Source organism: Asterias amurensis, chromosome 13 (assembly GCF_032118995.1).
Source record: "Asterias amurensis chromosome 13, ASM3211899v1".
NCBI lineage: Eukaryota > Metazoa > Echinodermata > Asteroidea > Forcipulatida > Asteriidae > Asterias > Asterias amurensis.
The window spans coordinates 10,577,865-10,592,492 of NC_092660.1; the positions used below are offsets into that span (position 1 = coordinate 10,577,865).

Sequence of the window (14,628 nt, forward strand, 5' to 3'; positions counted from 1 at the left end):
CATTATTCTATTCTTTAAAAAGCCGAAAACCACCAGCTGCGTTGTGATTGAGGCAGCTCGAATGAATTGGCAACAGACCGGTTAATAATTGTCCATGTTTCTTTTGAAAATAGTTCTGAGATGGGTGCATCACGTAGGTACGTCTGACTCCCAAGCGACTCAAACAGTCCCATTCAAGCCATGGCTCAAAACCATAGTGCTGCCAAGCACATCAATTTGATTAGCATGACATTCTTCCTCATTGATAAAAACAGGATTACCAACCAAATTTCCATCTGTGGCATAGGCCTACTGCTTGTTACTGGTATTCATCTGTCGATTAAATTTGGTAAAAAGTCCTGTTTTTATTAAGGCAAAAATTTCGTGCTAAGCAAATGTTTGTGCTTAGGCCCTAACAGCTCTAAAAAGCATTTGTAACCGTTTGTTATGAAATGCATATGGTTGGAAAGATGTTTTAAAAGTAGAATACGATGACCCACACAAACATGCCTCGAATTTGCACGGTCTTCCTTTAACCTCGTCGACTAAGGCGGTCATCGCCATTTATGGGAGTCAAATTTTTTACTTCCACAGGCCGACCGTGTTAGTTTGCAAAGTAAAAGGAAAACCACGCAATTTCGAGGCAGATTTGTGTGGATCATTGTATTCTACTTTTAAAACATCTTTCCAACCATGTGCTTTTATAACAAATGGTTAAAAACGCTTTTTACATACCAACTTGTCTGATCCGTAAGGAAACGTAAGTAGGATTTGAAAGTGAACTGTGAAAGTATAACTAAAAGAAGTTTGCGATAACATCATGTGTGATCTCAAAACTATTTTTCAGTGATGGGCAAAATAATATTTAGTTCGGTTCTGTCACATTGGATGTGATTTCATTGAACATAAGTCGGATTTGAAACTTTGCATGGTGGAAGAGAGGTTTGAGGTAACACCATGTGAATTCAACCTCGTTTCAAATAATATAACGAAAACGCTGTTAAGTTCCCTCCATAACCTCTACCCTCGATCTCACATATCTATACATGGAGTGAGGAAAATATTACGCGTATGCGTGGGGATGAGGATGTCTTTACATTCTCAAGATGGCGACCATCAACATGACTACGTGGACAGCGACATTTATCGCTTTTCTGACACTTTTTGCCGCTGTTGTATACGGAGGTTCAGAAGGAGCAGATGGTAAAGGTAAGTAAGAAACAACAGAAGCTCAGATAATGAACTAAATTGTGAAGTGGAATCGTTTAAAGGGTTTATCCGGAAAGAATGAAGTTTGTTTTGGTATGCCCAGATTCCGGACACATGTTGGGCTATGCTGGCTACTTATAGCTGATGCAAAAGGGTGGGGCGGTCGCGAAGCAATGAATGCAAAATACAGACCCAAAATACACCCACAATACTGAGCGACTGACATTACAGTAAAAGTATACCGAAAATGTAAATTGATAATCTTTCCTGTTTTTGGAAGATTAAATTCATTCTCACTCTTTTTTTTTTTGCCAGTTTTTTTTATTAAAATTTAAAGTTTAAATACACTACAGCATAGGCCCTACTATTACTAAACATAAATTAATTGATAAAAATGATACAAAATACACTTTTTTAACTGTAGTGTATGATAGTATGCGTTCCCTGTGGCTGTGTGTATTTATTTTGCTATTCGCGATAACGCGAATAGCAAAATATCAAGAGAGGGCGCTGTTGAACCCACACAAAGGTATAGGCGTTGCGTGAGAGTTGTAGAAACTGCATAGATACCGCCTCATATTCCTTCCCACAATGCATTGCATTTCTGAATCGCGATAATGTAGGGAGCACAGGGTGCGTTTGATCATGGAGGTAGAAATTTGATCAACTTCCCTGCTGCCGTGTGTGATAATTCAGGTGAGCCCATGACAAGAAGAGCTAACTGAACTCCAACTTACCTCAGAAAGCATTGATATTTCTTACCAATGCATCTTACAACAGCAGACCGGAACGACTTTCATTGTGTGAGGTACGTGTCACTAGAAAACAGGATAGAATTATTAATAGTGTATTTCTTTTGGTTTTTATTAAAAAATATTCTATAATTTTTTTGTTCATTTCAGGTTTTGGTGACAACATTGAATGGTGGGCATTAAATGATGGTTTAGCACAATCTAAAAGCACGTAAGTCTTAAATCCATTGGACCCTTTCGGTACAGAAAAAAAAAAAAAGTTCACAGATTTACAAATAATTTACAGGGTTTACAGAAGGTAATGGTGAAAGACTTCTCTTGAAATATTAGTCCATGAAATGCTTTACTTTTTGAGAAAACGGTAAAACAATATAAATTCTCGTTAGCGAGAATTACGGATTTGTTATAAACACATGTCATGACACGGCGAAACGCGCGAAAACAGGAGTTGGTTTTCCCGTTATTTTCTCCCGACTCCGATGTCCGATTGAGCCTAAATTTCCACAGGATTGTTATTTTATATATAAGTTGTGATGCACAAAGTGTGGGACTTGGACAATACTGTTTGCCGAAAGTGTATAATGGCTTTAAAGCATAGTACAGTTGCCTATCAGTCCATAGAAAGACTATGAGTTAAAACTGTCAAATCTTTTAGATTTTATTTGTTTGAGAACGCTTTTTCTTTACTGCAACGCATCTTAATTACACCCGAGTAATATGCCTGTGATATTTTTTTCACAGGACTTGGGAAAGTACTGAGTATACAGTGCTAACACACATCGGTGTATGGGTAAAAACCACAATTAGTAAGCATCTTAATGAATTGTTCTTTAAACAGTTATTGCTGATTTTTTGTGTTTTGTTTATGCAGAGGGAAACCTTTGATGCTGATTATTCATAAAACCTGGTGTGGAGCTTGTAAAGGTGAGTGAAAAGGCAGTTTCTCCATGTCATCAAATTCTATAGAAATTGTACTGAATTTTGAATTGACATAATATCCAAACCAGCCTAACCCAAACTTCATTTTCGTTAGCCCCAAAGTTTTGGTGTACACATAGGTATGCATAAAATCGACTAGGAGTTCCTCCCTCCTGACCTAACCTCATTGAGTGTTGTTCCTAGTAAGGAGCCGATCAATCATCATCAAGATCAAGCTCAAGTTAGGGCATGGCAGTTTTTCAAAGAAATCTAAATTTATACTGGAACATTTCAAGGGACACCAAGGCAATGCAAAGGGGCATGGAGGCAATTTTTGCTGTTGATTCCAAAAAGAGACACATCTGAATATGTGATAATAAGGTGTAAGGGTATGGCACCATTTCCAAAGTAATAAATTGTGTGTGTGTCATATGGGAGGGAACTGTGAACTTGTACCAAAAACCCGTCATTGGGCAACAAGGCATTGAGCCACCAGCCACTGTAGAGAGTATGGCTTGGTTTTTCGCTCGTCCCCAGTGCCTTGCTTTAACCAAAGGCGCTGGGATGGGCAAACGTATCATGCACTGTCATTGGTTTAATAATGCGCAATCCCATCATGCATCACACTTACACTGCGCCATATTTCTATGCACTGCACGCATGACGTACTCCCTGAACAAGAATCTGTTCAAGCGATCAGCCCATCCCAGCGGTCCTGGATAGACTGGCCGCTGGGGCCGAGCGAAGGCTTGGTTATGCATCCAGATTTTAAACCAATTGAAATTCACGACCCAAATTTATGGGCTTGGATTAAATTAGTGTTGATCATTATTTTAATGTTAAGTAACTTGTGATCCCTCTGCTGCCACTTCCCAGGTTTTGTAATAAACTTGTGTGTGATCCCTGGCTATGCCTAGCTCAAAAATGTTTTAATGTACATTGTATTGTTAAAGGTTTATGTCCCTTTTAATTAATCCATTTCCCTTTTTCACTACAGTGGGGTGTTTCTTTATCAAATGTGGTTCTGTTTTTGTTTTATAGGCGAGGTTGCAATCTGGTTTTTCTTATATTATTTATCATTTAGGTTAGGTGTACTTTCTAAATATTTCATATGTCAAATCTATTTTTAACTATCGTAATGAATTTGTAATTTGACCTTCGAGTTTGTCAGTTTTAATACAATTCAAAAATTCAAAAATTCAAATTCATACTGCAGTTTATACAGGTTGAATGGCTTCTGACTGGCACCCCCAAGCAAAACACCAACATTAGGGCTAGATAGCTCAGAGTGCCCGAATGTTAATCCGAAGCCACCTCCACAAGTCCCGCTCTAGACAAATCTTCTTCTTTTAACCCAAAATTATTTCAAATTTACCCATTCAGTTTCCCTAGCTTTTTAGTAATATTATAATATATGAAACTAAAATGAGGTATTTGAATGGTATTCCAGATACTTTGCGCCTTATAAATTGTATTTATTTATAAGCCTGAATAATCTATACATTTTGGTGAAAGGGAGAAATCATGAACTTTTCACTGCCCATTATTAGTCCAAACATTTATAGAGTAATTAGTGCTTACCTGTATATGTTCCTGTTCTCTCTATTATTCAGCTCTGAAGCCAAAGTTTGCTGCATCCACTGAAATTGAAAGTCTCAGTAAGAAGTTTATCATGGTCAATGTTCAGGTGAGAAAATATGTCACAAAGATTTAAGGATTCCTTTCTGGCTAGTGCAAGTTTTTGAAAGACACTGGACACTATTGGTAAATGTATCAAAACATATGCATAAAATAACAAACCTGTGAAAATTTAAGCTCAGTTTGTCGTCGAAGTTGCGAGAGAATAATGGAAGAAAAAAGCCCTTGTCGCACAAGTTGTGTGCTTTCAGATGCTTGATTTCGAGACCTCAAAATCAAATTCCGAGGTCTCAAAATCGAATTCAAATATTTAAGTGAGAAATTACTTCTTTCTCAAAACTATGTTACTTCGAAAGGAGCCGTTTCTCACAGTGTTTTATACTATCAACAGCTCTCCATTGATTGTTAACAAGTAAGTTTTTATGTTATAAATAATTTTGAGTAATTACCAATAGTGTCAAGTGCCTTTAAGGATTCCTTTCTGCCTAGTGCAATTAAGCTTTTTTTTTATATAGTAGATGGTCATGATAACTTGGTTTACTTCTATTTGTTCTACTTTTTACTTGCCCTCAACCTTTATATTTGTAAATTTCTGTAAAATGTAGTTGTTATTCTTGTTGTCTATTGTTGTTATGCCTCTCTTGTTTGTATTCTCCTTATACAAATGTCATTTGTTTTTTGGACAATAAATATTTGTAATCGTTTATCTTAAGACATGGGATTCTTACAGGAGCATTTGTTGTTGCTGTTTTTTGTTTGTTTGTTTGTTGTTTTTGTAGATGAATCATGATCTTCCCGTCAAGTGAACTTGACAAATTAAACCAAGGGGATATAAAACACCAAGTTGGCAACAGCCAATGTCTCTTATACAAACATTGGTTTGACATCTTTGATAATGAATTGCTCAAATGAAGTAATTGTGATTCAGTAACTAAACGACAATCCTTATTCTAGTCATTGTGAAATCAGCGGTTAGCTAGGTAGGATTCGAGCCCGTAACCTTACGATTGCAAGTGCTGCAGTCTGACCACTGGACCATGGTGAATTTGTTGACTCTATTCTTAATTGGTGATATACACTTGTGTCCTTGAGCAAGATACTTACTGCAATTGCTTCTCTTCACCCAGGGGGTATTAATGGGTACCTGATAGGGTAGAGGTTTAATAGACGTTAAATTTGCATCGGGGATAAAGAATATTAATTTGGTTTTTACCCATACACCGATGTGTGTTAGCAATGTATACTCAGTCCTGTGAAAAAAAATATCACAGGCATGTTACTCGGGTGGGATTCGAACCCACGACCCTTGCAACTCTAGAGCAGTGCCTTACCAACTAGACTACTGAGGTTGCCCGGTAGCTAGAGGCAGTTCAAATCCCATGTAGAATCCTAGGGTAGAGGTTGATATTGTGTATGAAGGGGCACTTTGGTTGCCCGGGTTTGTACCCCCAGGGAGCTGAAAATTATAACGTGGAGTTTATTGGCCTAATGACCAGGGCACAATTCAGTTATGCACCATATAAGGACTTGCTTTATTTTTATATGCATGACAGCATGAGACAGACTAGTGTGGTCTGATGATTTAAAGTGAGTGCTTTTTATTTTTGTAGGATGATGAAGAGCCATCGGACAGCAAGTATGTTCCAGACGGCGGTTACATCCCCAGGATTCTATTTCTGAACTCCGTTGGCGAGGTCCAGACTGAGCTTATCAACAAGGCTGGCAACCCTAAGTACAAGTACTATTACCCAGACGTTTCAGGAGGTAGGGTACCAGACATTCCCTTACTTGCCATAGTTGTAAAAGATAGTTCATGTCCTGATGTTTCGACCCTAGCAGAGTCTTTATCAAAGGCTTTTTTTAGCCTCCGAGTCAGACTCTGCTAGGGTCGAAACATCAGGACATTAACCAATGTTTTTGCATTTATACCATAGGTCCTTTTGATTGGTAAGCAGTTTGCAACAGCTAATTTGTTTTACTCATTATCATAAACCTTACAATAAAAGACAACAACAGTATTTTTTGCATCTTCCTGTAAATTCTTAGCTCATTTTTTTTTTTCATAAAAAACAACGACCTTCTGGAAGATATTTTTTTTTTTTCAAAGTAAAAGTTGGAGAAAGGGTTGCTCAAGCTTCTGATTTAGTCAGGGTTGAGAAATTCCAGTCTGCCTGGTTAATAAAAAAAGGACTGGATAGCTGCTGGTGTTACAAAACATGTTTGATGTTTAAAGGAACACGTTGCCTTGGACCGGTCGAGTTGGTCTTTTAAAAGCGTTTGTAACCGTTTGTTATAAAATGCATATGGCTGGAAAGATGTTTACAATATGAATACAATGATCCACACAGATATGCCTCGAAATAGCGTGGTTTTCCTTTTACCTCGTCGACTAACACGGTCGGCAATTTATGGGAGTCTGTGTTAGCTCGTAAAGCAGAGGGAAAACCACGCAATTTCGAGGCAAATTTGTGTGGATCATTGTATTCAACTTTTAAAACATCTTTCAAACCATATGCATTTCATAAAATAATTGTAACAAATGCTTTTTATAGGCCAACTTGTCCGATCCAAGACAACGTGTCTCTTTAAAGACAGTGGACACTATTGGTAATTGTCAAAGACTAGCCTTCACAGTTGGTGTAGCTCAACATATGCATAAAATAACAAACATGTGCAAATTTGAGCTCAATCGGTCATCGAAGTTGCGAGATAATAATGAAAGAAAAATAACCCTTGTCACACAAAGTTGTGTGCGTTTAGATTGTTGATTTCGAGACCTTGAGTTCTAAACTTGAGGTCTCAAAATCAAATTCTTGGAAAATTACTTCTTTCTCGAAAACTATGGCACTTCAGAGGGAGCCGATTCTCACAATGTTTTATACCATCAACCTCTCCCCATTACTCGTCACCAAGAAAGGTTTTATGCCAATAATTATTTTGAGTAATTACCAATAGTGTCTACTGCCTTTAGAGTAATGTAGTTGTAGAGAAAGAGGTAATTCTGTTCACAAACATTTTTGAATCTGAGAAAGGCTTCAGGCATGGAGTTTTTCTCAGGCTCCTGAAAGCACACAATTCTATGCAACAAGGGCGTTTTTTCTCTCATTATTTTCTTGCAACTTTGATGACCAATTGAGCCCAAAAATGTCACATATGTGTTGCTTCATGGATATGTTGGGGAGACTGGTCTTTGACAATTAAGTGTACCCCTGCCTTTTTGTAACTATTTTCTGATTTTACATTTTTCTGTTGTAGTTGTGGCGACAATGAATGAGGCACATCGAAAGCTTGGCGGTGGCGGTACCGAAGAACTCTAACCTTTGCGCCCGCCAGACCCCTTTGACATCTGGTGTTGGTATTTAGCTAGTTTTTTTGTCTTCGCATGCACCTTTTTGTACCATATTTATGAGCTTTTTTCTCAAATATTTTTTTACTGAAAGAATCACAGGAGTATCATGTTAATTGCACTAGCACTAATTGTTGTTTGCGATGTGCCGGTCTGAGTGAACCAGTTCACTATAAACATGGTTTATAATTTATGTGACGCTTCAGGCTCAAAACCAGGCCTCTGCCCAAAGCTCAAAATTTTGTTTATTTTCTCATCAAATAAACAAGAGCTTTTAAGTAACACCTAACTAAAGCTTGTTTTGTAAGAATTTCTCAACTTATAGAAAGTTTAAGACGGCACATCACATTGTTGTTTGAATGGGAGACTTTGGCAGCAGACTTGCCAGGTAAATTTCCATTGTTCCATTGCACGCACACATAACCAACAACAATGAGTTTGCTGCCACCTTGCGCCCCCCCCCCCCAATAAACGATTGTCTTTGTTTTTAGTGCATTTAATTTGACCTGCTTTTCTTTTAACTGAGAAGTGCCTGATTTTTTGCACCTGGCATCACACTTTGTGATTCCCTCACAAATTGATCTCGATCTTTCTTCAGAAAACAGTTTATATCTTATGCACTTAAGCCCTGACTAAAAATCAACATCACAGTTGGGATTGCTTGGGGTAAGTTTAACTTTGAGTTCAGCATTTGCTTTTGTTTGTACCAGATTTGTACATACTTGTGCTCCCTTTCTTGAGGAATGTTTATATATTGTGGTCTGTACACTGATGTTTATTAATCTGACACTTTCTAAAATTATGATTTTAACAATGAAGGTCACTCAAACTATTCACACAATGCATTTACTTGAAAATTTATTTAAAATTCTTTTGTGGCGTGTCGTTGCAGAGCGGTCTAGTTCACCGGACCCAAGCTCTGGTGTTGTCAGCAGCAGAGTGTGGGTTTAATACCAGTTCATGACACTTGTGCCCTTGAGCAAGGCACTTAAAGGAACACGTTGCCTTGGATCGGTCGAGTTGGTCTTTTAAAAGCGTTTTGTAACCGTTAGTTATAAAATGCATATGGTTGGAAAGATGTTGTAAAAGTAGAATACAATGATCTACACAAATATGCCTCAAAATTGCGTGGTTTTCTTTTTATCTCGTCCAATAACACGGTCGGCCATTTATGGGAGTCAGAATTTTGACTCCCATAAATGGCCGACCGTGCTAGTTCGCGTGTTAAAAGAAAACCGTACAGTTTTGAGTGATACTTGTGTGGATCATTATATTCTACTTTTAAAACATCTTTCTAACCATATGCATTTTACAACAAACGCTTTCAAACGCTTTTTATAGACCAACTCGTCCGATCCAAGGCAACGTGTTCCTTTAACCATAATTGCTTCTTAAAAAGTTCATAAGGTAGTGCATTCTGCTCTACCAGCCATGCTCCTAGTGGATGATACCCTTGCCTACATCTTGACTGTGAAGGGGATAACCCAGTTTCAGCCCCAGGAGTAGGTGGCAACATGCCCCTGGTGGCAGTTGATTTGGGTAGACAGCCAAAATTAGTTATGTAGCCCTCTTCTTGTAATGGCTGTCCTGCCTTGTGATGTAATGCAATCTCCCATTGTGCTTTAAAAAATATCTTGCGTTTGATATATCGTAAAAGTCATATATTTTCATTTGGGTATCTCAGATAATTTATGTTTTGGGAAATGTTCAGAATACAAGTAGATAGGCCTATCTTTTGATCAATCGTTTGATATCAATCATCCTACAAAATTTGCATGTTTATACTCTTAGAATATTCATTAAATGCAAGTTCAATTTATAGAGAAATTGTTGTTGTTGTTTACATACTTTCATTACCACCTTTGGTTTTTTATGTTGCTCCATCTAACACATTTACCAATGGTAACAACCTTAATTCTTCAGTTCAAATAATTAGGGTGTCGTGGCTTAGTGGTTTAGAGCATCAAATTCAAGTTCTGGTGGTTGAGTCATCGAAGTGTGGGTTCGAATCCCAATCGTAACCTTTGTGTTCTTGAGCAAGATGCTTTACTGAAATTGCTTCTCTTCACCCAGGGGCAACGGGTTATTGTGTATGAAAAGGCCTTTGGAGCACCACGGCAGCTCACGGGCTGTATACTCCCCAGGGTGCTGAGAAAGATGACTGGAATTTTATTGGCCCAGTGGGCACTGACCAGCCGTCGATTTCACCAAACTCTTCCTAACTTAGGATTAATCTTAGGACTTAGGACGAGTAAAGTTCCGTATTCAAATACGTAGGACGCATTGAACCCATCCTAAGTTAGGACGGGTTACTCATCCTAACTCGAGTTAGGATTCATCCTAGCGTTTCGTGAAATCGGCTGCAGGGCACTTATGTAAAGTGCATTGGTACAATTATTGTCAAAAGCGCAGTGTAGGAACTAGTTATTGTTGTAGACTTGGATAATTCTTTCCCATATTGCTTCGACCTGCTGCTGTGGCGTCTCCCACAATTCCCCGAGCACATCCCATCCGCCAGCGTGGACAAATCTCAAGATGTACTCGTCTGGTTGGTCTATTTGCTGGCAGTACTCATCGTAAGACATGATAAGAAGTTGCACAAATCTGGTGGCTATTGAGACGTACAGCGAATTCCATTCTGTTGTGGACAGTGGCACCACAGAGGTGAAACCAGCAAGGAAGTGACCAGCGCCCTCTAGTGGTTGGTCATCCTTCCGACCGACCATCATATCAACAACGCTACCTGCAATGTCATACACCAGACACTCATACGACATGTCATTAAAATCAATAATACCACTGATAACGGGGCTTTTCGATTGGCCAATGTCTGGAATTGCATCCACGTGATTGGTGGGTTCTGAAATGAGAATGTTAGCTCGATTAGCATCTGCGTGGATCACTCCTGCAAACAAAACAAAAGTTTTTTTTTAAATCACCAAAAGGTAATGTGGACCTGATAACAAAATATACACTTTCTTTTTTTACTACAAAAATAGTGAATGGCCTTACGTTTGCAAGCTAATGCAGGCTAACTGACAACACAACACACTACACAGGTAGATTGTTGTAAGTGAAAAATATATGAAAAGAGATAGAGATGGAGAGTTTCTAATTGCATAATTGCCTCACACTTGGATTATATTGGTCATTTCAATTCTCATATCGAATGTGCTCTGCTCCTAAGTGGCTTACGTAACTGAGGCAGGCTGGCCTAAGTAATGGAGGCAATGGGAGACATTGGAACACTAGGTGGCAGCAGACTTACCAGGGGAGTTTCCATTGTTTAGACAGTTCTAAGCATGTGCACATTTCTGAGAACAATTGGTTTAGCTGGTAATTCTGCTGTCACCTAGCGTCAAAAAAGTCCCCTAACATGCCTATGGTCATTGCCTTGGTGCCCCTTGAAATGTCCCAGTACAAATTTAAAGTGCCTCATAGAGAAGCGCCCTTTACTTAGAGAAAAACTGTCTTGCCCTCGCAACAAATAAAGGGTGAGGATTTTACCACAGAGGTGGGAAAACAGAATAGAAAGAAAACTTCTTTTAAAACCTTTCTGCATGTCATATTCCATAGGTTTGACATCCTTGATGAATCGGTCCAGTATTGTGCTAGCTAGTGTCCGTCTGCTCTCAAGAGATTCCCTATACACGTACTGTTTCACATTGCCTGCACTAGTCATGCAGAATCGGTTGTCTGCTGCACGTGCTTTGAGGTTGCTGGTTGCACCTTTATACCCCTGTTAACAAATTCAAATTGGATTTACATGATTATGAAAGGTTTAAGGCACTGGACACTACTGATAATTACTCAAAATAATAATTGTAAGCATAAATCTTGATGGTATAAAACATTGTGAGAAACGGCTCCCTCTGAAGTAACATAGTTTTTGAGAAAGACTTCAGGCTTGATGAAGCTATTTTTCTTTTAAAGGCAGTGGACACTATTGGTAATTACTCAAAATAATTATCAGCATAAAACCTTCCTTGGTAATGTGTAATGGGGGAGAGGTTGATGGTATAAAACATTGTGAGAAACAGCTCCCTCTGAAGTGGCGTAGTTTTTGAGAAAGAAGTTATTTTCCACGAATTCGATTTCGAGACCTTAAGTTTAGAATTTGAGGTCTCGAAATCAAGCATCTTAAAACACACAACTGTGTGTGACAGGTGTGCTTTTTCTTTTATAGTTATCTCGCAAACTCCAGTGTAAAGTTCGACCACTGCTGACACACACTGTTATAGTTGCACCAATAACAAAAGTCTTACCATTAATGTAACATTCAGTCTTCCCAAAGCTTTTCCCACATTGTACAGCAGTTGGTTTGATAAAGGAGCAACCTCAGATAATATTCCACCCTGGATGAAAGTTACTAGCATCACAAGGAAGACACCATGCGTCTTGCCATTAGTACCTGTTGGACAAAGAAGGAAAGTTTGTTTAGATGATCTTCCAAACAAGGGAACTTGGCAAAGCTCCTAAAGGAGATGTTGTAAAGACACTGGACACAGAAAGAAGTAATTTTCGATTAAAATATTATTTGAATTTGATTTCGAGACCTCAGAATTAAATTTTGAGGTCTCGAAATCAAGCATCTGAAAGCACACAACTTTGTGTGACAAGGATGTGTTTTCTCTAACAGTTATCTCGCATCTTCGACGACCAATAATTTGAGCTCAAATTTTCACAGATTTGTTTTATGCATGCATATGCTGAGATACACCAAGTGGGAAGACTGTTCTTTGACAAAGAAATACCTATCTGAATTTCCAAGGGTGATTTTGTTTTTTTCAGAAAGTTGCAAACCTTCTGAGAACGTCACCGTTTCCTTGTCTTTATTCCTAAAACCTTACCGCGATAGAACGTCTGCAGGCTCAAGTATTCCCCTTGGAGATTCCTCACTGGCGCCGGATATATTCCCAATGAGCCCACTTGTTGTAGATACCTCAGCACCCCAATGATCTCATCGTAGCAGCCTCTCTGATACAACGAATCGTTCGTATTGCTCAACCTCAGAACAAACTCACGGACGCCGTCTTCCGCGCCTCCGACCCCGGTAACCCTCATGTGGAAATTCTGGTCACAGAAGCTGGGAAGTTCCTTGGTGTGACTGGCCTCCATCCCGTATAACTTCTTGAGAAGTTCGCCGGCCATCGAATCGGTGAGGAAGGGTTTGATAATAAGCTGCTCATTGCTGTCTGATGAACTTTCAATAGTTTCAGGAAGTCGAAGATACAGATTTGTGTCCATTATTAATTTCTTAATGTGGATCTTAGGTCATTATTTCTGTGTCATATCAATAATCCCGTCTGCGACCACGCCCTGGAAAAATAATTTACAAACTCAATAATTATTGAACAAAAAGACAATGGCTTACTCAATTTCCTTCAAGGAACATTACAGAACTGGTAAGAAAAAAAACGTCTTCAATCACAGATTTACATAAATCTTACACGGTCTAAGATGATGATAGTAGAAAGCATAACTTGAAATATTTCTTGCGCAAAAAAAGTCATATTTGATGAGAAATAAATAAAAATAATATCCCGTTTGGAGTTTATCGGTCAATGAGCGTTTTTTCATTAGTTTTTGAAACGATGTCATGCACAAAAATGTGTAAATCGGTTATTCGCTATCTCGTGACCCAGATGTCCGATCAATCTCAAACTTCTTGAAAAAATGTCAGTTCATGTATATTATGGTGAACAACCTAAAAATGCTTTACTCTGCCAGTAACTGTTTGGGTTTTGGTTTTTGCAAAAATCAATAGGTTAATGGTCTTTGAGCACTTCACGACTCCCTCGGCAACCCACCTACATCTTCGAAGGCATTGTCATTTTCCTCTCCATAACCCCATAAGTTTGTACCTAAATCTCACCACCCGCTATGGCGACCGTGTATTTCCTTTGCGTTATAGGCTCGATTTTTAACTTGTCTGACTTAGAGCTAAGTCATCAAACTTTTTAAAAATGTGAATGAAATGAACATACACTTTAAAACCTAATTATTTTCATAAACGGTGAGGGCGTAATAAACTCTCAATGAAGAAGGTGCAGTTAGTCATCATCATCAGCTAGACAGTACACTGGCTGCAAACTTCATCAAGGAAGTTGTCACTGGTTTCTTTTCTTCTTCTTTTTTTCGGGGGGGGGGGGGGCGGGGGTTATAGTCCTACTATAAAATACTGATTTCTAGTGGATCAAAACAAAATGACCAGACACTCGCAACCACAAACTTCATCTTTTTGCAAAGTTTAACGGCAGTGGACAGTCTTGGCAATTTTCTCAAAATAGTTATCAGCATGAAACCTTTCTTGGTAACGAGTAATGGGGAGAGGTTGATAGTATAAAACATTGTGAGAAACGGCTCCCTCTGAAGTGACGTAATTTTCGAGAAAGAAGTAATTTTCCACGATTTTTATTTCGAGATCTTAAGTTTAGAATCTGAGGTCTCGAAATCAAGCATCTGAAAGCACACAACTTCGTGTGGCAAGTGTGTGTATTTTTCTTTCATAGTTATCTATGAAATCTGAAATAAAAAGAAAGAAATAATCTTACCTGTGTTCACGTTTGGAATGCGTCCTGAAATTGTCTTCGTCTAGATGTACACGTAGGCTATACGTGGCCGGTTGCAGAGAGTTCTAGCCAAAACAACTTGCATTTTGTGCTATTTTAAACCAGTCACCACACACACAGGTATAGGCCACTTTTATTCAATAAACTTAAGGGTTGGGTTGACTACAATGGACTCGGCGGCCCGTCTAATTCTTCACAGAAGGAAACACACCAT

The 14,628-nt window shown here is 38.6% G+C and overlaps 2 protein-coding genes across 2 annotated transcripts; one reads left to right on the top strand and one right to left on the bottom strand.

The window, feature by feature from the left end:
• The first annotated feature begins 1,071 nt into the window (after positions 1-1,071).
• LOC139946361 (thioredoxin domain-containing protein 12-like) lies at positions 1,072-8,111 on the top strand. The gene is made up of 6 exons (XM_071944001.1): positions 1,072-1,188; positions 2,091-2,151; positions 2,812-2,864; positions 4,472-4,545; positions 6,107-6,260; positions 7,752-8,111. The coding sequence occupies exons 1-6, from the start codon at positions 1,086-1,088 to the stop codon at positions 7,811-7,813; spliced, it is 507 nt and encodes a 168-aa protein (XP_071800102.1). The 5' UTR covers positions 1,072-1,085; the 3' UTR covers positions 7,814-8,111.
• Positions 8,112-8,951: 840 nt separating this feature from the next.
• On the bottom strand, positions 8,952-14,584 carry LOC139946360 (hydroxylysine kinase-like). The gene is made up of 5 exons (XM_071944000.1): positions 14,397-14,584; positions 12,693-13,161; positions 12,108-12,253; positions 11,395-11,581; positions 8,952-10,747 (listed from the first exon to the last, which is right to left on the bottom strand). Exons 2-5 carry the CDS (start codon positions 13,087-13,089, stop codon positions 10,263-10,265), a joined length of 1,215 nt encoding a protein of 404 aa, XP_071800101.1. The 5' UTR covers positions 13,090-13,161; positions 14,397-14,584; the 3' UTR covers positions 8,952-10,262.
• Positions 14,585-14,628: the final 44 nt, after the last annotated feature.

What these genes read in the sequence shown, in the direction of transcription:
- LOC139946361 (XM_071944001.1), top strand. Translation starts at nt 1,086, where the DNA reads ATGGCGACCATCAACATGACTACGTGGACAGCGACATTTATCGCTTTT. An exon ending in AGAAGGAGCAGATGGTAAAG is followed by an intron (nt 1,189 to 2,090) that starts GTAAGTAAGAAA and finishes TGTTCATTTCAG; the next exon opens with GTTTTGGTGACAACATTGAA. An exon ending in TTAGCACAATCTAAAAGCAC is followed by an intron (nt 2,152 to 2,811) that starts GTAAGTCTTAAA and finishes TTGTTTATGCAG; the next exon opens with AGGGAAACCTTTGATGCTGA.
- LOC139946360 (XM_071944000.1), bottom strand. Translation starts at nt 13,089, where the DNA reads ATGGACACAAATCTGTATCTTCGACTTCCTGAAACTATTGAAAGTTCA. An exon ending in CCTGCAGACGTTCTATCGCG is followed by an intron (nt 12,254 to 12,692) that starts GTAAGGTTTTAG and finishes TTTGTCCAACAG; the next exon opens with GTACTAATGGCAAGACGCAT. An exon ending in GACTGAATGTTACATTAATG is followed by an intron (nt 11,582 to 12,107) that starts GTAAGACTTTTG and finishes ATTTGTTAACAG; the next exon opens with GGGTATAAAGGTGCAACCAG.